At 36.3% G+C, this 25,852-nt stretch overlaps 1 protein-coding gene across 6 annotated transcripts in view; it reads left to right on the plus strand.

The window, feature by feature from the left end:
• Positions 1-25,852, plus strand: part of LOC106867954 (N-acetylated-alpha-linked acidic dipeptidase 2) — a 670,339-nt gene that overhangs the window by 320,282 nt on the left and 324,205 nt on the right. For 3 of the 6 annotated variants that reach the window (XM_089365973.1, XM_089365975.1, XM_089365979.1), the window contains exon 1: positions 17,352-17,507. The exons of the other annotated variants lie outside the window; for them this stretch is intronic. In XM_089365973.1, coding sequence (XP_089222099.1) covers positions 17,479-17,507 — 29 coding nt within the window. In that variant the 5' untranslated portion in view covers positions 17,352-17,478. Of the gene's footprint in view, positions 1-17,351; positions 17,508-25,852 lie in introns of those variants that run through there. 6 annotated transcript variants of the gene reach the window in all.

The raw sequence follows: 25,852 nt of genomic DNA on the forward strand, positions 1-25,852 counted from the left end.
AGGTTATATATATATATATATATATATATATATATATATATATATACACATATATATATGTCTGCATTGTATGTGTGTATACATACATACATACATATATAATACATATATATGTATGTGTGTGTGTGTGTGTGTATATATATATATATCCACAATGTAACCTCGTGGGCATCGGTGCTGATTTTTTCTTCCTCCGTTTTTCCAATCTTTGAACTTTCCGTCTTTCCGACGAAGGGCTCCGCCCGAAACGTCATACACTCTCTCTCTTTCCTTTCCTGAGCATCTAATAACACTATCCGTATCACGTCCTCACTTTGTTGTTTTTTTGTTATTGTTTTTTGTCTTTTTTGAACCTATATATATATATATATATATATATATACCTACGTTATAACGGAATAATTACAATCCTTTATACAATATACCTACATATTCATGTAAATATGTGTGTGTATATATATATATATAAATATATATATATATATATATATATATATATATATATATATATATATATATATATATATATTTTTATATGTGTGTATGTGCATGTATCCATGCATATATTTATGTATGCATATTTATACACACACACATACATATATATGTTTGTTTGAATCTATGCATGTATGTATATATGCATATCTGCTTATACACTAAAACTTCTACACAATAAACACTACATGAACGAAGATATATTCTTGAAGAAATAACTTTTTTTTCGAGTTTCTAGCAATGTCTTCCAATGTTTTCTGCTTTTCTCAAACTTTGCAACATTTTCAGTGTTATCCGAGTGATATTTGAATCAATGAATATGTGATTCGTGATTTATAAAGTTACATTGTTTGTGTTTAAATGAGGTGCATGCAGCAATAGATAAATATTACCGGAAGAATTTGTATTTGATGGTTATTGTTGTTTTTGCTCTTTTACATTTGCTACAATTTTAACAAGACACATGTATGATATGCTATAGAAACTACAAAACAAAAAAACAAAACGAAACACAAAAGCCTCATGTTCGTCATCCTTTCATTGATCATGCTCAATTCAAAACAAAATAAACATTCCCTACATTCATCATCCTTATACTCCTCTTTTTCTTCCTCCTCCTCTTCATTATCATCATCACCAGCAACTGTGTCAACATCACTTTTGACATCACTGTAACCAATGTCACCCCCCCCCCTCAACACACACAGACACACAATCATCATCATTATTAACATTGTTGTTTTCCTTAACATTTATTCTCAGTTCAGGTTATTGATTGGAGAACAACAGTTAGGAGAAGGTGATTGCACTTGATGGCCCGGATGATTTTGCATCAGCAGTGTTCCTTGATTGGCCCTAGTTGGAGAATATTCAGCATCAGGAGAGGTGTATTATCCATGTATTCAAATATGACGAATAATTTTCATCTCTTTTTTTTTTATTACCTCCACATCTAATATTAAGTCTACACCCACATAAACTGCAACCTGTTTTTGTAATGACCTCTCAAATCAATGCCCCTATGGCAAATAAAAGAAATTATTATTATTACTGAGTGAGGGAGTAGCATATACCATCAAAGTAACACTGGAATACAAATATATGAAGCCCAATGTACTCATTATGACTACCCGTCTGATAAGAGTGCACCAGGCACATGCATCACAACTGTACATGTTCGACATAGTGACTTCATATCAAGATAAACTGTGCGTGACTTTGCAGGTGGAGCCCAGTTAGAATTTTCTTCAGGTCGAGTTGCTCATCCTGCTCAGAAGGTCTCTGAATAAGGGTTATTTAAGGATGATAAATGAAACAGCCATGTTTCCTGAGGTGAATAATTCAAACTCCAAAGATTCCTTCTCAACACATGATTATGATGCTCCCCCACTACTTCTGCTCATGATCAGAGAGGCACATATCATCAGCCACTAAAGGACATGCTCAAATGGTTATGGTCAGACAACTAACAAGCATATCTGAAGTATTGAGCAGGATATTTGCTGCAACCCATCTTTTACACCAAGACAAAACATGTACATGTTAACACTTCCAATCAGCTAAGATTAGAATCCATGAGAGTCACTGCCTGGCACTGCATCAGGGCATTTATTATTAGCATAGAGTCTTGGAATGACCAATCATAAATACCATTGGAACTCAAACACGAGGTACAAGAAATTTATATGTATATTATTCTGCTTAAATAATGGAACTGCAGTACATTGTCCTTACGCATCTCACGTCTATTTTCATTCCTCCACTTCACTCTCTATTTCATATCTTATCTAGAATAACTATTGCTTAACCATTTTCTCGCACCGTCTCTGATGAAGGGATATATAAAATTACCCGGAAACAGCTGTAAGACCTTCTATTTATAAATGTTCTAAAATCTTTCACAGCCTTGGATTTTCATCTCATTCTGTTAATTTTTTATATATATGCATGCTAATATATGACCTATGTTGGACCTAGTCTGTCCATAGCACTTACTCAGCCTTACCTGACACCTTTGGGCCTTACCTGACACCATTACCTCTCATAACCTCAAAATATGTGTGTGTGTATATACATATATATTACTCTTCCTCTGGTATTTGAGTACTCTTTTTTCTACCTTGTTTCACATTTATGTGCTTACTCTGGTATATATATATATATATATATATATATATATATATACGCACACACATATATGCTTGTGTGCATATTGTTTGCACACACACACACACACACACATTAAGTACATTTATCTCTAAGAAAAATTAATGTGTTTCATGCTTCTGAATGCAAACATGCATACATACATATGAGGGTGGGCTGAAAAGTTCATAGACTGACTATGAGGGAGTGAGAGTAGAACTGTGAAATCTGGCCTGCATTAATGTCAGCCTTTCTTATTCAAGAACTGCCTTGATTCTTTCCAGCTAAACTGACATCCGACTGTGCAAAGAATACTTCAGAAGTAACTAGTAGTGATTTCTCTTGAAAATGGACAAAATTTGGCATTGTGGTGTTACCAAGTACCAAAGAAAATGCTTTATCACCCAATGACATTCATGTTGACTTATTTATAATATTTGGGGATGACACTCAAGTGTTATCAACAGTACAAAAGCGGGCAGTTGAATTGTATTCACCACATGGTGATGGATGACAGGTGATTGACTATAAGTCAAATAGCCAATGCTATTAGCATATCCCGTGAGAGAGTTGAGAATATTCTGCACAATAAACTTGGCGCGACCTAAATTTATGTTAGGTGGGTCCCACTTTTTGACACTTGATCAACTAATCAACAGTGTACCAGGCTGATCTCAAAGGGAAATCTGACACCATTTGAGGCAGATCCAGCTGGTTTGTTTCAATGTTTCTTAACCCAGGATGAGTACTGAGTTGATCACTTCGAGCTTAGACAAAGAGACAATCCATGCAGTGGAAGTGGAAACAGTCTCCTCACCTACTCCAAAGAAGACCAAAGTCATTTCATCTGCAGGGAAGGTGATAGCCTCAGTTATGTTGGATGTAAAAAGCTTTGTGTTTATCAACTATCTTCAAAAGGTCACACCATCAACCGGAAGTACTACACCAACTTGCTGAAGCACTTATTAAAAGGCTATCAAGATCAAATGCCTAGGAAAACTGATGAAAGTGGTCTTGTTTCATCAGGACAATACTCCAGTACACAAGTCCTTGCTTTCAATGGCAGCTGTGAATGACTGTGGCTTTGAACTGGTTGATAACACTCCTTGTCCACCTGATTTGGCCCCCATCTGACTATTATCTCTTCTCCAGCATGAAAAAAACACTTGGCTAAGAACCAGTATCAGAGTGATGATAACATCATATCTACTGTTTCCACTAATTACTTTTGTAAATTTTCAAGAGAAGTCACTACTTGTCACATTTGAAGTCTTCTTTGAACAATCAGATATCAGTTTAGCTGGAGAGAAACAATGCTGTTATTAAGAAGAAAATTGAAATTAATGCATGCAAAATTTCACAGCTCTAGCATCACTCCTTCATAGTCGGCCAATTAACTTTACAGCTCACACTTGTACATATGTGTGTGTGTGTGTGTGTGTGTGTGTGAGAGAGAGAGAGAGAGAGAAAGAGTGATTGAGTGAGAGAGAGAGAGAGTGATTGAGTGAGAGAGAGAGAGACAGAGAGAGAGAGAGTGTATGTATGTATGTGTATGAGTGTGTGTGAAACTGATTGCAAATATGTATAAATGCAAAATTATCACAAAATTCATTAAAGGCATTTTGCTTTATCTAACTTCAATTACAAGTATGTTTGTCCAAAAATTTACATTTTATCAACTGCTTGATAAAATTAACCAGTGTGCAATTAAGCGACCACCAATTACTGTTGCTCTTCATTCTAAACCTATATATATATATACGTATCTATAAAGAATGATGTCTAGTTTGTGTGTGTGCATATATGTGGTGTGTATGCATGCATGCATGTATGTATATACATACATGTGTGTGTGTGTATGTGTGTCTATGTATGCATGTATATATTTGTACATATGTATATAGATAGATAAAAATTTTATAACATTTTTCTGACATAATTTAAATATATACTTTAACCATGTAACACAAGCCTTCTGTAGTTTTTTCACTCTTACTATCTTTGATATATATATATATATATATATATAATATAAATAGAGCTAGATAAGGCCGGTTATATATATATATATACATACATACACACACACACGTACACACAGTCAAAAATGTACATTAATTTAAATTACCAATTCAAACCAATGTTGTATCTCCTTTTGTGTTCCCATGCTATGCACCACACTAAACCATGAGAACTTTTCCCTTTGGTATCTGCAATGTTCTTTGCCATGGAAAAGGTTTCCTGAAATTACTTGCATTAGATTTCTTCATTTGCAATTGTTGTGTTACACTAGATTGGAAATAAGTGAGTCTTCTGGAGGAATATTGTTCCTGTTTTTGCCTAGATCTAAGTGTTAACATTAAATATTATAACATTTGTTGCATTAAACGTATTTTGTTTTCTATTACAAGATAGGCTTTTATCATTTAATAACAATTCTCAATGTTCACATCATCAGGAAATTATTATTTACATATATATGTGCAAGCATGGGTGTATGGTTAAAAAGTTTGCTCCACAACCATATGGTTTCTAATTTAGTTGCCGCTGTACAGTACCTTTAGCAAGTGAGTCCTACTAAAACCTTGGGTTGACCAAAACATGAAAGTGCATTTGGTAGAGAGAAATTGAAAGAACCATGTCTCATTAGTGTGTGTGACTAATAGTAGCACGCTAACGATTCAACCTAACAATCCAAAGAGAAAGAACACTTTCATTTCTTCAAAGATTTTGCCTCTCTTCTTATTGATGATAGTGTTCTTCATCCCTGGAGATTCAGATTTGATATGTGCTAAAATCTTGTCCTTATTCTGTACAATCGTCGATACAGTTATCTGATTCATCCCAAAAGATTGTGCAATTGCTACTAATTTCTCACCTTTTGCATGACGTTTCATCATAGCCAGTTTATTTTCCAGTGTTATAGCATGATGCTTAGCACTTTCACAACAAATTTTCTTAAGAGCCATGGGGGCAAAAAGTAAAGTCATAAATGAATGAGAAAGTAGCCGATAAACAGATGTAAACAAATCTGAATTCAAAACAATCGTGGGAATTATGAGTAACAAACAGTTTTTTGTTATATTTCTGCTGCTTTTAAATAAAGTATATATAAGGCAAGGAAGAAAATGGAAAGAGATTCAATTGACAAGCATCAGTAAGATTTATTTACTATTATCGTTGGAATAAATACAACTTGTATCTATTTATTTATTCATTTATTTATTCCTTTGATTATAGTAAATAAATCCTACTGATGTTTGTCAATTGAATCTCTTCTCCATTTCCTTCCTTGCCTTATATAAATTCTGGATAAACTCGTGTTTACCTCCACTTGTACCTACTATTCAATTGTACTATTGCCTTGCAACAGTAAGCCTTCGAATATAAATAGGTAACCCTCCAGTAGTATATTGGATATTTATTATCCCTTAGATGGTTGTTCAACTTCTAACTCCTATATACTATATATATATATATATATATATATATATATATATATATATATATATATATATATATATATATATTATACATATGTATATAAATGAGAGTGAAAACAACTCTTAGCCATAAGAATACACATATCTTACAAGAACGCATATATTTCATGAATGCTCACCAGTGGTTCTTACCCAGCAGCCGAGGGTTAAGCTAGCTCACCTAGTCAGTTTATAAGAGTTACTGTAGGAATTCCACGTTGATTTCATAAATGGTAAAAGTGAAAATTATAATTGATGAAGGTTGTTTATTCGCAATTTACAACTGAAAGGCAGAACTATAGATGTCAGTAAAGTGACTAAGGGTACTAGTTAGCACCAGTGCATTTTTGTGGCCAAGAGTTGTTTTGACTCTTATTTCTAGCAATGCTGGTGCTAACTAGTACTCTTAGTCACTTTAGTGACGTCTTTAGTTCTGTCTTTCGGTTGTAAATTGCAAATAAGCCACCTTTATTATTATCATTATTATTATTATTATTATTATCATTATTATTATTATTATTATTATCATTATTATTATTATTATTATTATCATTAATATTATTATTATTATTATTATTATTATTATTATTATTATTATTATTATTATTATTACTATTATTATTAATATTATATCCATGCCAGCATGGAAAATGGATGCTAAAATGATGATGATGATGATGACGATGATGTGTTTGTGTGTAAGTTTGTGTGTGTAAGTTTGTGTGTGTGTGTGTGTGTGTGTGTGTGTGTGTGTGTGTGTATGAGGTTTTGCTAAGAATTCTTGATACAGTCACAATATTTGCAGTATGAATTTTTTTACATTAGATTGTTTTCATTATATAAAGTATCTTAACAAACATTAATATGACACTGCTTTTCCCCTTCCCAGGCTACAGGCCCACACCCCCAACACCCATACTGTTAGGATTGGCACTCTCAACGTCGGCACGCTGAAAGGTAGATCTGGTGAAATTGTTGAGATGCTTGAACGGAGACGCGTAGATATGTGCTGCATCCAGGAAGTAAGATGGAGAGGAGGTTCTGCGAGGTTCCTCACAGGCAAAGAACACAGGTACAAGATTTTCTGGGCAGGGAACACTGACGGGGTCGGGGGCGTAGGAATACTTCTAGCGGAGAAATGGGTGGATAAGGTAATCGAGGTCGTTAGAGTAAGTGACAGAGTACTTAAGATTAGACTAGTGCTTCATCATAGATTAGCTACTGTCATCTCAGCCTATGCACCTCAAACGGGGCTACCAGATGGTCTGAAAGACCAATTCTATGACACCCTCTTGCAAACTACCTTGTCGACGAGTGACAGGGACCTTCTCTTTGTGGCTGGAGACTTCAATGGTCATGTCGGACGTCGTGCTGGAGGCTTCCATGGCATACATGGAGGCTATGGCTTCGGTTCCCGCAATGAGGAGGGAACCAGAATGCTGGAGTTCTGTGATGCAACCGATCTTATGGTCTGCAATACCAACTTCAGGAAACCTGCCAGTCACCTAGTCACCTACCGCTCTGGCAGACACTCTAGCCAAATCGACTACATCCTCGCCAGAGATAGGGAAAGAGGGCGGCTTATAAATGCCAAAACCTACCCTGGCGAAGAATGTACCCCACAACATAGATTAGTAGTTAGCGACTTTGGGATCAAGGCAAAATGGGTGCCCAGAATTAGACCGGCTTGGAGGAGAAGGGTGTGGAAGCTTAAAGACCCTGCAAATGGACAGAGACTTAGAGACAAGTTACTTGAAGCATTTGACGAAATAGAAGGGGATATAGCATCATACAACGTGGAAGACAATTGAAGATTTCAGCGAGACAACCTGTTGAAAGCCACCGACCAGATCTGTGGCTGGTGTAAGGTCCCCTCTTGATCCAGAGTAACGTGGTGGTGGAACAAGGAGGTAGACAAGGCTATTAGACAAAAGAAACAGGCTTGGAAGGACTGGAAGAACGGTGGTAGCAGGGAATTGTACCAATGTGCCAGAAGGGAGGCTAGGCGACAGGTTTATTTAGCCAGAGAGGAAGCAGATAAGAAAAGATTTGCCAATGTTTTGCGCCATGAGGACCAAAGACTCGAGGTATTTCGTGTTGCAAGACAGTGTAGGAGAGAGAATAGTGATGTCGTAGGAGAGAAATGTGTTCGCATGGATGATGGTACGCTTGCACTAAATGAGGCTGCAAAGAAAGAGGTCTGGAGATGCCACTACGATAGATTGCTTAATAAAGAGAATGAATGGGAGGAAGAGAGCCTGCCATATGTCGACCCAATAGAGGGACCAGCTATCCGAGTTGATAGTACCAGGGTAGATAAAGCAATTAAGAGTATGAAGACAGGGAAAGCCCCCGGCCCATCAGGAATCACTGCAGAGATGCTCAAAATATCTGGCAGTGTTGGCTACAGCCTAGTCACCCGTATTACGAACCAGGTGTTACACGAAGGAGTCATACCCAATGACTGGTGTAGCAGCACCATAGTCAACTGCTACAAAGGTAAAGGTGACGCTTTAGATACAAATAATTACAGAGGCATCAAGCTGTTAGATCATGTTATGAAAGTTACGGAGAGGGTCATAGCCCAACTAATTAAGGAGCAAATCAATTTAGATGAGATGCAGTTTGGGTTCGTGCCATGTAAAAGCACTACTGATGCCATATTTCTAGTAAAACAGCTGCAGGAGAAATACCTAGCCAATGATAAACCTCTGTACCTGGCTTTCGTTGACATGGAGAAAGCCTTTGACAGGGTCCCCCGATCTTTTATCTGGTGGTCAATGAGGAAACTTGGGATAGAAGAATGGTTAGTGAGAGCTGTGCGAGTCATGTACAGAGATGCTGCCAGTAAGGTGAGGGTTGGAAATGAGTACAGCAATGAATTCCAGGTAGAGGTAGGGGTCCACCAAGGTTCCATCCTCAGCCCCCTCCTATGTATCATAGTCCTCCAGGCAATCACAGAGGAGTTCAAGACAGGTTGCTCCTGGGAGCTCCTCTATGCTGATGACCTTGCCCTAATTGCGGAGTCACTATCAGAACTAGAGGAGAAGTTTCAGGTGTGGAAGCAAGGTCTAGAATTGAAGGGCCTCAGAGTCAACCTAGCTAAAACCCAAATCCTAATAAGTAGGAAGGTAGATAAAACACAAACCCCTTCAGGTAGATGGCCCTGCTCAGTATGTAGAAAAGGAGTAGGTAGTAACTCTATAAGATGTACCCGGTGCAAGCTATGGACACATAAGAGGTGCAGCAATATCAAAGGCAGATTAACTACGAAGTTAGTTTTTGTATGTGGCAGATGTTCAGGTGCAATAAACACTGTAAACAAACAGGAAACAACTTCTATCTCATTCCAGGGAGAAAAACTAGAGGTAGTCGATAGCTTCCGCTATCTGGGTGACCAAGTTAGTAGTGGGGGTGGGTGCGCTGAAAGTGTAGCTGCTAGAATAAGAATAGCCTGGGCAAAGTTTAGAGAGCTCTTACCTCTGCTGGCGACAAAGGGACTCTCACTCAGAGTAAAAGGCAGACTGTATGACGCATGTGTACGAACAGCCATGCTACATGGCAGTGAAACATGGGCTGTAACTGCTGAGGACATGCGTAAGCTCGCAAGGAATGAAGCCAGTATGCTCCGTTGGATGTGTAATGTCAATGTGAATACCCGTCAGAGTGTAAGTATCTTGAGAGAAAAGCTGAACGTTAGAAGCATCAGTTGTGGTGTGCAAGAGAGACGGTTGCACTAGTATGGACATGTGGTGAGAATGGATGAGGATAGCTGCCTGAAAAAGTGCCACACCCTAACAGTTGAGGGAACCCGTGGAAGAGGTAGGCCCAGGAAGACCTGGGCTGAGGTGGTGAGGCAAGACCTTCGTACATTGGGCCTCACCGAGGCGATGACTACTGACCGAGACCTTTGGAAATGTGCTGTGCGTGAGAAGACCCAGCAAGCCAAGTAAGATCGTTGCCAGTGCCCCTGGACTGGCTCTTGTGCGGGTGGCACATAAGATGCACCATTTTGAGCGTGGCTGTTGCCAGTACCGCCTGACTGGCCTTCGTAGGATTTTCGAGCGAGATCGTTGCCAGTGCCCCTGGACTGGCTTGTGTGGGTGGCACATAAAAGACACCATTTCGAGCGTGGCCGTTGCCAGTATTGCCTGACTGGCCTTCGTGCAGGTGACACGTAAAAGCACCTACTACACTCTCTGAGTGGTTGGCGTTAGGAAGGGCATCCAGCTGTAGAAACTCTGCCAAATTTAGATTGGAGCCTGGTGTTGCCATCCGGTTTCACCAGTCCTCAGTCAAATCGTCCAACCCATGCTAGCATGGAAAGCGGACGTTAAACGATGATGATGATGATGATGATGATGAATGACATGAACTTTTGGAAATAAATTTTCGTTTTGTGTTGAGTGCTTTCACTATTTACAGATCTTCTAACACAAATATTATGGGTCATGGATTTCTCTATAACAAACCTGTTATGCTTGAAAAGCTAAACAGCGAAAGCGTTTGATGCAATACAAAAATTTATTTTCAGAAAGACCATGTCATTCTGATTTTTAAAAAAATTTTTCATTTAATTATTAATTTTGAATTTATGAAAATCTTTTTCAAAAATATATAAACTGTTTCTTTCCAGATTTGGCTTCTGTTATTAAATGTGTTGTCTTGTGAATGAATGAAATAAATGAATCTATCTTTCAACATTTATCCTATGTATGTATGTATGTATGTATGTATGTATGTATGTGTGTGTGTGTGTATGTATGTATGTATGTATGTATGTATGTTTGTGTGTATGTATGTATGTATGTGTGCGTGTGTGTGTGTGTATGTATGTTTGTGTGTGTGTGTATGTATGTATGTGTGTGTGTGTGTGTGTGTGTGTGTGTGTGTGCAACATGTGTATGTGTGTGGTATGTGTCTGTCTGTCTAGGTAGGTAGGTAGGTAAGTAGATAGATAGATAGATAGATAGATAGATGAACTTTCTTTATTAGCCACACAGAAGGGACAAAATACAATGTAGCGATTTTCTTTTTGAAAGATAAAAGAAGAAAATAGAGAAAAAAGGAAGAAAAATTCCAATCAAAAGGGATTGTGTAAAAAAAAACACGACCAATAGGGATCATGTATCACAGAACGGAGCAAAAATGTAGAAAACAGATGAGGTTTATCCGTGGAAGGAAAAGCCTACAAAAAAGACCACGGTGACTTCAGGCAGGGAGGAAAAAACGCATGAAAGCTAAGTACTCTCTATTTGTTCGATTTATAGGATCATGCTCAAAGTGGTTTCGTCATTTACGCATACCATCTTTGCTACATCCACCCACCTTTTATTGAATCTTTCATGAGACAAAACTTGCCTTTCTATTTTCACTTTCCTTTTCAAGTGGTACTTGAAAAAGTTGATGAGCGATTGGCCAGAGAGGAAAGTGTTTGTCTCCAAACCTTTCACTTGAGTCCACCACGCACATTCTTTCACCACAGCCACCAGTACGGTGAAAACAATCATCCACCACTAGTTTTGATAAGCAATATCATTTTGTGCCTGTTGTTATCCCAGTCTGTCATTTTGTGACAGACAGTTATCATGCAGAAAATATGCAATTTCCAATTCCTGACTGGATAAAAAATTATCAAACTTTGAACTTCTATAACATTTTCCTAAATTTTTATGGCAATAAATGAATCCCAAATTTGGATTCAGCATGAAAAATTACATCAATATACCTAATTTGAAAATCTTCAATTAATTCTAAAATTTTTGAATTTGTAAGAGTAACAGAAAAGATCCTAAATATTCTAACTCAATTAGATGACATCTCTGAAGTAATTAATCTCCAAGATATTTATATGACATTAAATATATAACTTCGTCTATTTACTTAGTCACTCATTCATGACTCCTTGAACAAGTATGACGATGTCTATGCATTGTTAATGAGGTTAGAATAAGACAGAATCATGTTGAGGGTTGTCTCCCAGAAAAATTATAACGTCAAATATTCACTAATATTCACTCTGATATTTCTTCGTTTTACATGCAAGTCTCTGTTGGATATGGACAGCTTGATCAACAACTGGTAATTTAATTCACTTAGCTAAGTAGCCAGTTAATAAGATATCAAAAGATCTACCTTATTAAAAGAACAAGATTGAGAGTGAGAGAGAGTGAGTTATGACATAGCCATACAGTTGTACGGCTATGTCATAACTCACTCTCACTCAATCCATTTTTGTATTTGTCTTTCACTATCTCTCTCTCTCTCTCTCTCTCTCTCTCTCACACACACACACACCTCATTAGCATTAATCATTTCAAATACTTTTTGAACTGCATCTGATTAAAACAAGGGTGTGTTTGCATCAGCATCCTGGGTAATGTAATACAAAACAAGTATATATATATATAGACTAACCACTCATGCTCACATTACATATTAATGTTTACCAATTTTTAAATCAACTTCAATATATGTCAGTGAGTATTCATATAATTGGTTCTGTATGTGTTTGGACGTGCATGTATACATGTAATCATCAACATCATCATTTAACATCCGTCTTCCATGTAGGCACAGGTTGGATGGTTTGATAGAGGCTGTCAAGCTGAAGAGCTGCACCAGACACTAATTGTTTCTTCTGGCATGGTTTCTTTGGCTGGATGCCCTTCCTAATGCCAACCATTTTACAGAGTGCACCGGGTGATTTTTATGTGATGCCAGCACAGGTGTTTTTTACATGACACCTGCACAGGTGATTTTTATGTGGCACTAGTGCAGGAACTTTTTACATAGCACATGCTCAAATTCTTTGTCCATGGCACCAGCATAGGTGCTTTGTCACATGGCACCTGCACAGGTGCTTTTTCTTGACACCGGCACCAGTGGGATTGTCAGGTAGCTTGCAAGATAGAGACCTTTCAGCTAAGAGAGGGAGTACAACTTATGGTGGTGGCTGTGTGCCAAGCAAGAGGTTCGTGTATAATAGAGGGATAGAGATAAATGTCTTAGTATTGAGGAATCACTTGGTTACTCCAGTAGGACAAGGGAGGAGAGGAAGGTGGGAGAGCGTTAAGGAGAGAGAGAGATAGAGAGACAATTAGAGTGAGTGAGAGAGAGAAAGAGAAATGGATGGTGTTGGAGATATATTGGGGCCTACACACAGGGAAGAGTGGAGAGGGGTAGAGAAGTAGCACAGATGAGATAGAAGGGGATGTTCCATGTGAGTGTGAGGAGAGTTGTTGAGTGATGGGGAAGACATGACTGTAGCAAGTGATGGTGAGAGATATTGGAGTGGCTTGGAGGTGTGTATGGTAGATATGTGAGGGTATAGTGTTGAAGCATGAAGCAAGTGAAGAATGACATGGGGAGTGGAGGCCTTTAGTGAGTGGTGGGTGCATTGGGAAGATGGGTTATGGGGGAGATTTGACAGATTGTGAATGTGTGTAGGGTGAGGCATAGCCATGAAGGACATACCTGTATGTATAGATGACCACGATTTTACTTAGTTTGGTATGTCCCCTCAGACACAGCAAAGTCTCAACCCCTCATTATCTTCTCTGAGAGGCTCAACATCTGAGAGACCAGATGAAGATCATTTCCCAACACTTTATCCCATGTTTTTCTCTGTCTCCTCCTTTCACAAATTCGATATGTATTACATTACTATGCCAGCACAGTCTTCTCTCTTACACACTACATTTGATGCCTCTTATACCTAATTTTTCTCTTAAATCATTTACACTCAACAAATTCTATCTGACCCATGCAAGTATGGAAAAGTGGATGCTAAATGATCATATATATATATGATCATTATATCTTTATATCTCTATGTAAACAAGCGTTCTAACGGTCACTTGGCCATGTAACATCTTAGCTCGTAAGTTACCTCATCATTTCGCATTTGTCTTGCTTTTATATGTTGGTTCCCTGAGGATGAATATATGTGGAATTCCAGCAGCTCTTACTCCTTTGAAGGAGAGCGCACATATATTTTGAAACGTGTAGGAATTAAAGGAACTTTTATTTATATGCGTCTTGCTCCATTTATTGTTATTATTCATATCTTCTCAAAACGTATCACTTTAACTTGGTATCTCTACCTGTAAAACGGCTGCGATATCTTGGTTTTTTGTGTAATTTTTGCTACCTATGGTAACGATTAACATATTTACATTGTCAAAGGTTTTTTAAAACTGAGATAATATTAATATATACATAAACTTATATATATATATATATATATATATATATATATACAGGGTGTTCAAAAAGTCTCTCAGCAGTAAGTATTTTATTGCAAAATAAATATTTATAAGGTGATGGGTGAAGTATGTGCTGTAGTTCCATCTTACTGATAGTATGCATTATTAATTTCACTTTCAGTGAGTTGGCCTACAAATGGACAGACAATATTTGCGCAATATCTCTCGGTGTTGACGGTGTCTTCAAAAAAATGCGCAGGACGAAAAAATTCACTGCAGGGAGACCATTTGAACACCCTACACAAACAATTGCAGCATGGAAGGTATTTATAAGCCATTTAAAAACACAGAAACTGTTAGATTCACTTCAACATTTGAATTTAACTTGGCAAAATATTTTTGACTTTGAAACTGTGACAAAAATACTTTGACAAATTAAATTCAAATGTTGGAGTGAATCTAACGGTTTCTGTGTGTTTTTAAATGGCTTATAAGCACCTTCCATGCCGCAATTGTTTTTGTTTCAGCACACAATTTCATATCAAGTCACTTGCTATGCAAGTACATCTCCGTAATATATATACATACATACATACATACATATATATATATATATATACATATATATATATATATATACATATATATATATATATATATATATATATATATATATATACATATATATATATATATAACAACCTTGAACCCACAAGAGTAACCAAGAGAGACAGAGACAGGCAGAAACAAAGAAAATGCCCCTTGTATTTGAATACTATGCAAATATTCTTTTAATAACTTTTCTTTTAATTTTTCCAAAATTTAATCGTTTTCCATACTCACAGTTGAAAAAGTCTCAATGACTGAAACCGGTACTGAAATGTTTTTTATAAAATTATTTTAGCATTTTCTACCTTCACTTTTTTTCCATGCTACTACTGGTGATATCATCAAATTTTGAATTTATCCACAGATGATATGAACAGTAGTGACATCTAACTTCAAATCTCAGTGTTTGAATATTTCATTTTTATATATATATATATATATATATATATACACACACATACATACATAGCGTTCTTACACACATAATTTTTCCCGTCTGGCCGTATAGCCTTTTCTGTTTGTTTTCCTGTCTTGTTTTTTGTCTGCCACTACATTCCTCCATGGCAAGGTTTAATTTGTGTATACAAATTTAATTTGCGGTCCATGGGAAGAGCCGTTTTAACGATGCGTTCTACCCAGCTCTTCGAAACGTCGGTGTTAAAACGGGGGTAGCTGATGAAGGAGAGTGTTCTGTGTGGCTTGTGTGTTTTCTTGTCTACGTTTTGTTTGCAATGTCCTGTACCCAGAGATGCACCTATACATACAGGTGGATGTCGGTATGCACATACCTGTACGTATATATGCATATACTCATTTACTATTTGTTTTTATATTTATATATATATATATATATATATATATATGTATAATGATATATATATATCTGTTTGTATATATCTTCTTTTATAAGAAGACAGAGAGAAAGCAGAGGTCTGATGTCTCACTTGTTTTTTCTCTGTAACCCCCTTTATCTTCTCTCTTTTTTTTTTCTAGAGAGAAAAATAGGTAGAAGTAGTGAGAGAGAGACACATATACAACCAGAGAAAGAGAGAGAGAGAGAGAGAGAGAGAGAGACAGAGAGAGAAAGTTGGAGGTGGATTGAATGATAGGTGGAGTGTTTTTTCACTGTGTAAAAAGCATTACAGTGAAATAGATAGTACATGGACTGCTAGAGATAGGAGCTAATAAACCATCAACTTGGCACCCACTATCCTGTTTTTGGAAAATAAGTACACAGTTAACTGTGGAATGGTCAAATTAATTAAAATGACACAAAAAACCTGAAATATTATCAATTTTATTTAGTGTTTTCAGCAGTCAGTGTACAAACTTTGCTTTTTATAAGGATAATTATAAAGATATAAACAGATATGTGTGTGTATGTGTGCGTGTGTGTGTATAGGAGTGTGTTAATAAACAAAAATAGCAATCAACATATTTGGTTACTTGCATCCATTTATAACAGTTTGACTTAGTTTCACATGACTTGAAGTTTCACAGGCGTGAAGAGTACGCACCCCTATTATCAAACTTTGTCTCCAAAAGTTTGATGATACAGATGCATATTTTTTGCATCCACAAAAGTTCAAGTCATGTGAAACTGAATCAAAATGTATTATACATATAAAACACATTTTGCTCAGTCTTCGCCTACTAAATTCTACTTAAAAGCTTATCGGTCTGCTTGAGATTTTTCTAGAAAAGACACTTGCCACCCTCTAAGATCCCATAAAGATCGAATTCTTTAACATACACCCATGAAGAAGACAATAAATGATTCTGAAAGGTGAGTGTGCAATCTTAGATGCTGCAGTAAATGAGAGAGTCACTGCTTCTGAAACCAATCGGAACAAAACCCTGAAGTATCGGGCCCTGCCAGTGAACTCTTTCTTCCAGTCTATGGCTTTTGGGACGTTTGGAGGGACTAGGTGACTAACCGCAAAGTTCTTGTCATTGTAGGCAGCTCGTGAGGGCGTTTGGGCCTTTGGCTTTTCCAACGCCTTAGCCTTGCCATCATCCGTGGTAATGCTACCAGCGTGCTGGCTTGTTTCTGTTGGTTCCGTTAAACCTTGTGGTGTGACACCAATTTTCAACTGGATGTTTTTTCTTTCTTCTCTTTTTTACTCTCCCCGTTTTCCTTTTCTCCCGATTTTTGTCTTTCTTTTGTAGAAACTATATTAGATAAAATAAAGGACTGTTATTCGTGAAATTACTCGATAACAATAATAGATAGCCAGTAACTATTTTCCAATGACACACACAAATCTCAAAACTTAGTGTACTTGTTTCTAACTTTGAGGTTTATTGACATCCAAGCTCGTAGTTAATCTACGTGAAGATCTGATAGAACGGTGTATTATACAATATAGCTGTTATTTGTTTATATCTCATAACAGTTATAGAGAGAGGGAGAGAGAGAGAGAGAGAGAGAGAGAGAGAGAGAGAAAAGAGCGAGAGAAAGAGTGAGGATAACGAAAGAGCATGAAAGTGTATGAAAAGCGTCAACTTTGTATGAGAAAATTTCGTTCTTCTTTGCTGCCATGTATAGATTACAGTTGCCACGACGACAGTGAGTAAATACGATATTTCATCCTATGTTTATATCATCAGCAATGGATGTACCTAACTACTTTTAATGTTCATGTATTTATTATATATACGCACACACATACACAATTGATACTGAATGTTTAGCTTCCGTGTACATAAGTACTAGCATTGATAGCTGTTTACATAAACAGAAATAACAACATTGATGGTAGTTACGATGGTTAGAGGAGCCATATATATATATATATATATATATATATATATATATATATATATATATAATTGTTTTACCAAAGTACGAAACCTGAAAACTGAGTAAAGAAAGGTTGCAGGTGTAGGAAGATGTGACAATTTCTTTCATAAAATTGTATTCGGCGTAAATAAGCATAACAGAATGCATCTGGAAATATTTTAATTAACCAAAGAATCATTTTCCTTTCTGCTTAATTAAACAATAAGAGTCTTGTATCAATACGAAGAAAATATCAGATTTGTTATTTCCGTAAAGTTGGAAAACAAACTTTTTTTTAACGGTTCACAAACTGTGTAACGGATACAGGACGGTGTTAGTATTAAATATGTAGACATTTAAATATCGACCGGACTACTTTTTACTCCACATTTATTGAATTTCAGGACAAGTTTTTTTCCTTCTTATTTTCATTTTGTTGATGTCGCTAAATCTAAAATAAGAACCTGCCTACCCAGGTCACGTAGACTCTGATCAAGGGATTTCATTTGTAATTATCCTGGGTTTTTTTTATATATAAAGTACTACAATGTTCGATATTTCCACCCAAAGTTCATATCTAAATATTTGATGAGAAAGTTTAACTCATGGGTTTGTAACAACTTCTAAGTCGATCGTGCAATTTAGGAGTTCATGTTAACTTATTCATAAGTATTTAGCATAATTTTGTTTGGTGGTCAGTGAGGACTTTTTTTTTTCTCTGGAGTTGGACCAGAGGTCAACCCCAGTGTCATTTTTGTTTTATTTTTAAGGGACGGAGACGTTCGCTTTTGTTGCTGTTGGCTGCAATGGTAGTAGGTTAGCGTTTGAGGTGATCGTTTAGTGTCTCTGTTGTCCATTGTTGTTTTACAAAGGATGTGCATCTTCACCGGGAAGTAAATACTCTAAATTTTTCAATTAATGAATGATAATAAATAATTGTATTGAAGTTAGGTACAACATTTTTTTGAAGGGTTAGTTGATGCTATGATTCCCAGTACTTACTGGTACTTCCTTTCATTGACCGGCTATCTTTCAGAGAAAGTCTGTTAAAAGTGAAACTATTTGTTCGGCAATTTCTGTAAAAACTTTTTATGTCTACTTTTTGTTTTCCAGCTGAATCGTGTATGTTCATGTATTTCAGCCCCTGTCAGGTGGATCACTAAGTTGACCTCGGCGGTATTTGAACTCGGAATGTTTAGAGCCAAGAGAAATACTGCAAGGCATTTTTGAAGACAATATATGTAATTGCAATTATAATCTAGGTGATCTCTGGTTTTAAGACAGTATCCTAGGTAAAAGAATTTAAGAAAAAAATAGTACATCCTCCTTTAACCAGCAAACAAAATAATAATAGTTCTGATGTGAATGTGATGTCCGAAACTCAACGATCTCCCACATTTAGAGTAATGTTAAGAGATGAAGTTGAGAAGTAAGAATTCTCAGTGTTGTTTGCTGCATGAAAAGTGTGTTAACATACTTATAGTGGTAAGACAAATTTTAATTAATTAAAATTACATATTTGACGATGAGAGCAATCATTATCTAAATGAGTAATTCTGATCTGAAAAAAAATGAGACACAACCTCCGAAATTTTAGTAAAATCAGTACTTCTCAGTGAAGTATAACCTAACTTTGCAATATAAAAGAGACGGCTTTTTCGTGGTTGTCATTGCTGGTGTCTTATCTATATGGTTTATTATCATTATCCATTTACCCAGGAAATTGTTAATCAAACTGTACCTAGAAATTAGATATATTTGCTGGTGCTTACATATAAAGTGTGCTCGTAAATGAACATCACCGTCTTACTAGCAGTGTTGTTCGTTTGCAGGAATATGTCTAGTCATTGTGCTGTTTGTGTTCAAAGGGCTTGAGGAATATTATCTTGCTTGGAAACAGGTGACGGTTAGCAACAAGAAGGATGTCTAGTCATAGAAAATCTGTTAAACCAATTTTGTGTGAACATGCAAGCATGGAAAGGTGGACAAAAAAAAAAAAATGGTGACAAGGACTGACGCACACAAGCACCTCTACGTGTGTCTGTAATCGCATGTATATAAAGACACCTTAGAATGAGTTATCAGACTAGTCACCAATTTTTGCTGAGGAGACCCAGTTGGTCTAAGTGATAACCCCCCCCCCCCTAAAATATACATCAAAATGAAAGGAGTAAAATAACAGCTTTCCAAGTTTGACTCTGTGTTTATTGAACAAGAGAGCTGTGAAATTTAAGAAAATAACTGATTAGATAATACGTGTCTGTGAGGAGGCATAGACAAGGATAGCTAAAACCTTTATCCCAAACAGCTGGTGATACATACACTGACAAATGTTCTATAATGAGAGCAAAAAGTTGCTGCATTGTTCTACAAGAATGCTAAACGATATTAATTTAAGCTCAATGTCCATGAAGGTTTCTGAAAGGATGTGAAAAGTCAGCTATGCCTAGTGAATATAACGTGTGCGAGAATTAATCACAGTTAGTAACAGTAGTTACCAACTTAGATGCAGTAGAAATGTAGAGGCATAGACGGCTTAAAACAGCATTGTGTTGTGAGTCAGAGATTCCTGGTGACAATTCAGGCTGGATTGCTTTCGGAGCAAATTATGATCCTTTTTTAAAGCAAATCGTAGGCTCCACAATATGTGCCAAGATTATCCTGTCAAAATAACGTGATCCATTTTAGTGGGTCTGATTGGTTTACAGAGTAATTTGGGTGCAAATGTTTAGGGGATAATTTGCGGCTAAAAACTAGCCAATCAGAGCAATGGTTACAACTGCTCTTTAAAGCCAAATGTTTTACTGCTACAATTGTGTGAAAACTATAAATACAAGGGAGAGAGAAAAGTTTTGTTCCTAATGCTTTTGTCTAACCCAATCTGCTACACACTCTTTGGTCACAAATGACCATGAGATTGCACTTTGAAATTTCCCCTCCAAGGCAAAGTCTGGGCAATGTTTTTTGTGGAAGACTGATAGCCACCCATACTTACCAGCCTCCCCTCTCCACCCCACTGATATTGTTCAAGGGAAAGGCAAAGGCCGATACAGCTTGGTACTATTGACATCATGACTCATTTCTACAGCTGAGTGAACTGGAGCAACGTGAAATAAAATGTCTAGCTCAAGAACGCAACACACAGCCCAGTCCTGGATTTGAACTCACAACCTTATGGTTGTGTTGTATTGCACGTTCGATGTACGATATAACAGAATAATAATAATGTCCTTGCAAATTGTTCTACTCAAGATACTCATAATAACCCTTGACAATATGCAACTCTTGGTTTTACTCTGCTTTAACTTGTGGTTCTGGGACCTTGAACATGTCATGCCATATATCCATTGGCTCCTCTCAACCAATAGGGGTGTTCTACTTCCCCACAACAGGTTTTAAGTCCAACATTCTAACCATTGAGTCATGCGCCTTCACATATATCTATATATAGGCGCAGGCATGGCTGTGGTAAGAATCTTGCTTCCCAACCACATGGTTCTGGTTTCAGTCCACTGTATGGCACCTTAGGCAAGTGTCTTCTACTATAGCCTCAGGCCAACCAAAACCTTGTGAATGGATTTGGTAGAGAGAAACTGAAAGAAGCCCATCACAAATATATATATATATATATATATATATATATATATATATGTATGTATGTATTTATGCATGTGTGTGTTTGTCCTCCCACCATCGCTTGACAACCAATGCTGGTATGTCTCCATAACTGAGCAGTTTGGCAAAAGTGACCAATAGAATAAATATTAGAATTACAAAGAATAAGTCCTGAGGTTGATTTGTTCGACTAAAAACCCTTTAAGGCGGTGTTCCAGCATGACCATAATCAAATGACTAAAACAAGTAAAATAATAAAAGAATATTCATTCGTTCACACATTCATATATATGCATGCACATACATTTCCTTATGTGCAGTCCGGGCAAAATGTATTGTCTGAATGACTATACATACTTTTGTATGGCGTTATGATGAGAATTTTGCAGTCTTTTGGAACTGTTCATTCTTTATAATCTTTGAGGTGTTCTTCTGTTGTAACAGTTTGCTTTCTTCATGTTTTTTTTTTAATCTGAAGCCACTGAACATAAATCTTCATAAATGTGCATAATTTTATGCTTTCTGTCTCTATGTTTAAGTATCTCTAAGTTGTGACTTACCAATTATGTGAAAAAGTATGAATGCTGTTGTAGTATGTATTGCTAATTTTGTAATATCTAAGACATAAACATGAAATGGGACTTCACACATTTATAATTTTGTATCACTCTTATCCTGATTTTCAAATGTAGTGAGGCAAAGATTAAAATTAAAGGTACCTAGGTTTCTAGGGTTATTTGGGCAGCTTGTACAGTGTTGTATAAAAGTTATACTGGTTTCTGCAACTTAATGGTAGCAGTGTTTCATCTGACTCTTGCAATGATACTGTTATCCATTTATATGATGGACATTTGTATTGAAAAAGCAAAAAGTCTTAACTCCAAACTGTTTTTGAGCCCTCGAGCCTAGCAAGCAGTCAGTAGTAAGGTAGTTGATATGTTTTATGCTTTACTCATCTGCATTTTATCTTTTCAAATGATGACATTGATAAGAACATCAAAAACTTGTGTTAGAATAAATATTTGGAATAAAGATTTTGTTCAAACCTCATATAAGCTAACTTTTATTATTTGGAGGAAGATTAGGGCAGCTGAAAATGATTCTATCATTGAATTGATTAAAAATAGTGTCAAGTTGAAAAATATGGGATGGGTTTAAATAGTTCAGGAAATTTAAATCAAACACAGACACTATGATCGGACTCTCAGATACGTCAGTGTCAAATATTGAAAGGGCTAAAAATATGAGTGCAGAGTGCTTCAATGGTTCTATAGATTTAAAAAAAAAAGAAGCAGTTTCTAATTTCAGATAATATTTTCCAGTCTGTTGAATGGTGGCTAACATACCAGCTGCATGAAATAGCAGAATAGTCTGCTTATTTATTTATTTATTTTTTAAATGGATGTGGTGGCACTGGAATGGAGAGAGGAATGGTATTGTGCTCCTCCTCCTCCATAAGTAGTAAATTTTAGTGATCATTAGTAAATTTTAGTGATCTAGGATTGGCCTTTGAGCAACAAAAGAAATTATTGTTACCTTTTAGACCATAGGAACATATAAAAGGAAGCTGAACATATTTGGAATGTATTGTTTTTTTTATGGAAAGATAATCATTCATAAGTTTTGTTTTTTCTTTTCTTTTTACATTTTTTATTTATTGTTTTATTGTTGTTTTCCCATCTTGAGTGTGTCTATGTATACATACTTATATATATATATATATATATATATATACACACATATATGGTGGTTGTCTACTCCTTACACAAAGTTTGACCACCTCCTGCACCTACACCTTAGCCCTTTCATGGTGTCTGATGTGGCTTTTTAAACCAGACAATGTTCTGAAAAAACACCCTCACAGAATGCACCTCTGATTTGAACTACCAATACCTGCAGGTAAGTTCTGCTCATTGAGGATCCTAACATGTCTTTTAAGACCCCCATCGGATTTACAAGCCTTCTGGCATACACCACATTCAAACGTGTGCACAGACATATAGTCAGAATAGTTGGTTGAAGTTTGTTTTCCATGGGTTCGCAGGTGAGATTTGAGGCCAGCCAAAAACAGGCATGGTCTGTCACACACTGTGCACACAAAAAGGTCCTTGTCATTCACCTTCTCGATCTTTACATTCTTCCTTAAATATCTTTTGAGTCTTGCTTGCGTTATCCTGGCCTCTTCAAACGCTTTCATTCCATTCCACACTTGTTCGCCATCCAACTCGATCTGAAGCGAGGGTTTCTATATCTTCCGGAACCATTCCAAGTGACTTCATAGTAGTCCTTATGCCATCCTTAAACCTTTTTTTAGGTTTATGCCGATAGCGTTTCCCCTCTGCAAACTCACTATAAAACAGCTGTTTCGGCATGCGTTCATCTGCCATTCGAATAATATGGCCACACCATCTCAATTGGTTCCTCAAAATCATAGCTTTAATTGAGGGATGCCTGCAGATGCAAGGATATCTGTGTTTGGAGTAAAATAATTCCGTGGGCATATGGCGTAGTGGTTAAGAGCACAGGCTACTAACCTCAAGATTCCGAGTTCGATTCCAGGCAGTGACCTGAATAATAATAACAACAATAATAATAACATGGAAAAATACCTTAGGAATGAGAACACAGGTTCGAAATTTCCCCAAGACACCTGATGAAGGCTGGAGGGTATACCAGCCGAAACGTGTTAACAAACAAGATGAGGACAAATATCCGTCAAATATAAATAATGTACATGCACTATATATTGGCTAAATTGGCAACATGACCATCCCCAAATACAACAATATCTGTTTCAACACACAAGTTCACATCAAGAATCTTGCAAAACGAATACATAACCGTATATATATATATAATTATGTGTATTTCTTCTATCTTAATGAATAAAAATTCTTCTGATAGAATAAATGGGTTAATAGAAACCAATGTAGCAAAGAACACAACATAACTGTGGTTAGCTCCTGTTTTTAAGGCAGGAATTCCTTGAAATTTTGGGTATTTGAGTATATTTAAGAATTTAAGGATTGGAGAAAACGCATGTTATAATTGCATACTTTATTCCTACATATGTTCAAAGGATTACAACCTGTGTGATGATTCCCATGCTTTCCCTGATGAGAAGGTTACAATTTTAATATCAAAGATCCCTATGGATCACACAGGTTGTAATCCTTTGAAACATATGTAGGAATAAAGTATGCAATTATAACATGCGTTTTCTCCAATCCTTAAATTCTTATATATATATATATATATATATATATATATATCATTATATTTCAGGATGGGAAACAGAAAAGGAGGAAACGTGGGATAGAGAGTTGCTGAAGAGGTCACAGGACATGTAACAAAAGATTTTCAGACAAAGGACTAATAAATCGGAATTGTCAGGAAGGGTATCCTACTATAATAACCCTGCCAAAACAGACAGTGAAACCTGGTGCAGTCTTCTGCCTAGCGAGCGCCTGTCAAACTGTCTAACCCATGCCAGCATGAAAAATGGATGTTAAGTGATGATAATGATATTGACAAACGAAGAACAAATATAGAGTGCATGTGTTTATTTGGCAAAGGAAAAAAAAACAAAACGACCATACGAAAATATAACAATATCTATTTCAACACATGATTTCATATGAGCAATCTAGCAAAACAAATACATATATATACAAATCATCATCATCATCATCATATAATGTCCATTGTCCATGCTGGCATTGGTTGGTTGGTTGGTTGGTTGGTTTGACTAGAGCTGGGGAGCTGCACCAGACCCCAGTCTGATTTATGATAAAGGCCTTCGAACTTTCAGTATGCCATTTAAAAAAAATATTATATGCATTTTGGACTACATTGTTCAATTTGCTGTTAAATAAATTAATAGGTCAATGAAGTACAAGATAAGCCATTCAAAAGACTCATCCATGGTTGTGGTTCCCAAACTAATTTATTGTGGAACTCTTTTATGAATTTTCAAAAATCATGAACCTCATATCTATGTGATCACAGACAACTCCATCTACCCTAATTTTAATAAATCATAAAGAAAATGAAGCAGTGTCTTAGAGAATTTACTGATTGTTTCTTTTTTAAAAAATACAACTTATTACTTTGAAAATGATAGACATCATATTTTTTCATGTAACCTTGGAGTTCTTCAGAACACAGTTTAGGAACACTGACCCATATACCTATAGTTGATTGAACATCTATATTAAGATTCCACTCATAACTATTTCAACTATTTGATTTAGTTGTCTTTAAGGTTCTTAGTACTTTAGCACCTATGATCTTAGCATATAAGATGGGTATGTATCACAGCAATAGCAAAGATATTGCTGCTGGAATTATTTGGGACAAACAGATTCACTCTTAGTAACAAGTACTCCTTTAACTAGAATTTGAAAGCAACACCCATGCTTTTATAGGTGTTCTTTTTTGTTCAATTTGTCAGTTAAGAATCTTATAACCTGCTGGTTTAATTGCTCTATACCTTTGCCAAGACTATCCTTTTTCAC

The sequence above is a fragment of the Octopus bimaculoides genome, chromosome 18 (assembly GCF_046866305.1).
Source record: "Octopus bimaculoides isolate indiv1 chromosome 18, ASM4686630v1, whole genome shotgun sequence".
NCBI lineage: Eukaryota > Metazoa > Mollusca > Cephalopoda > Octopoda > Octopodidae > Octopus > Octopus bimaculoides.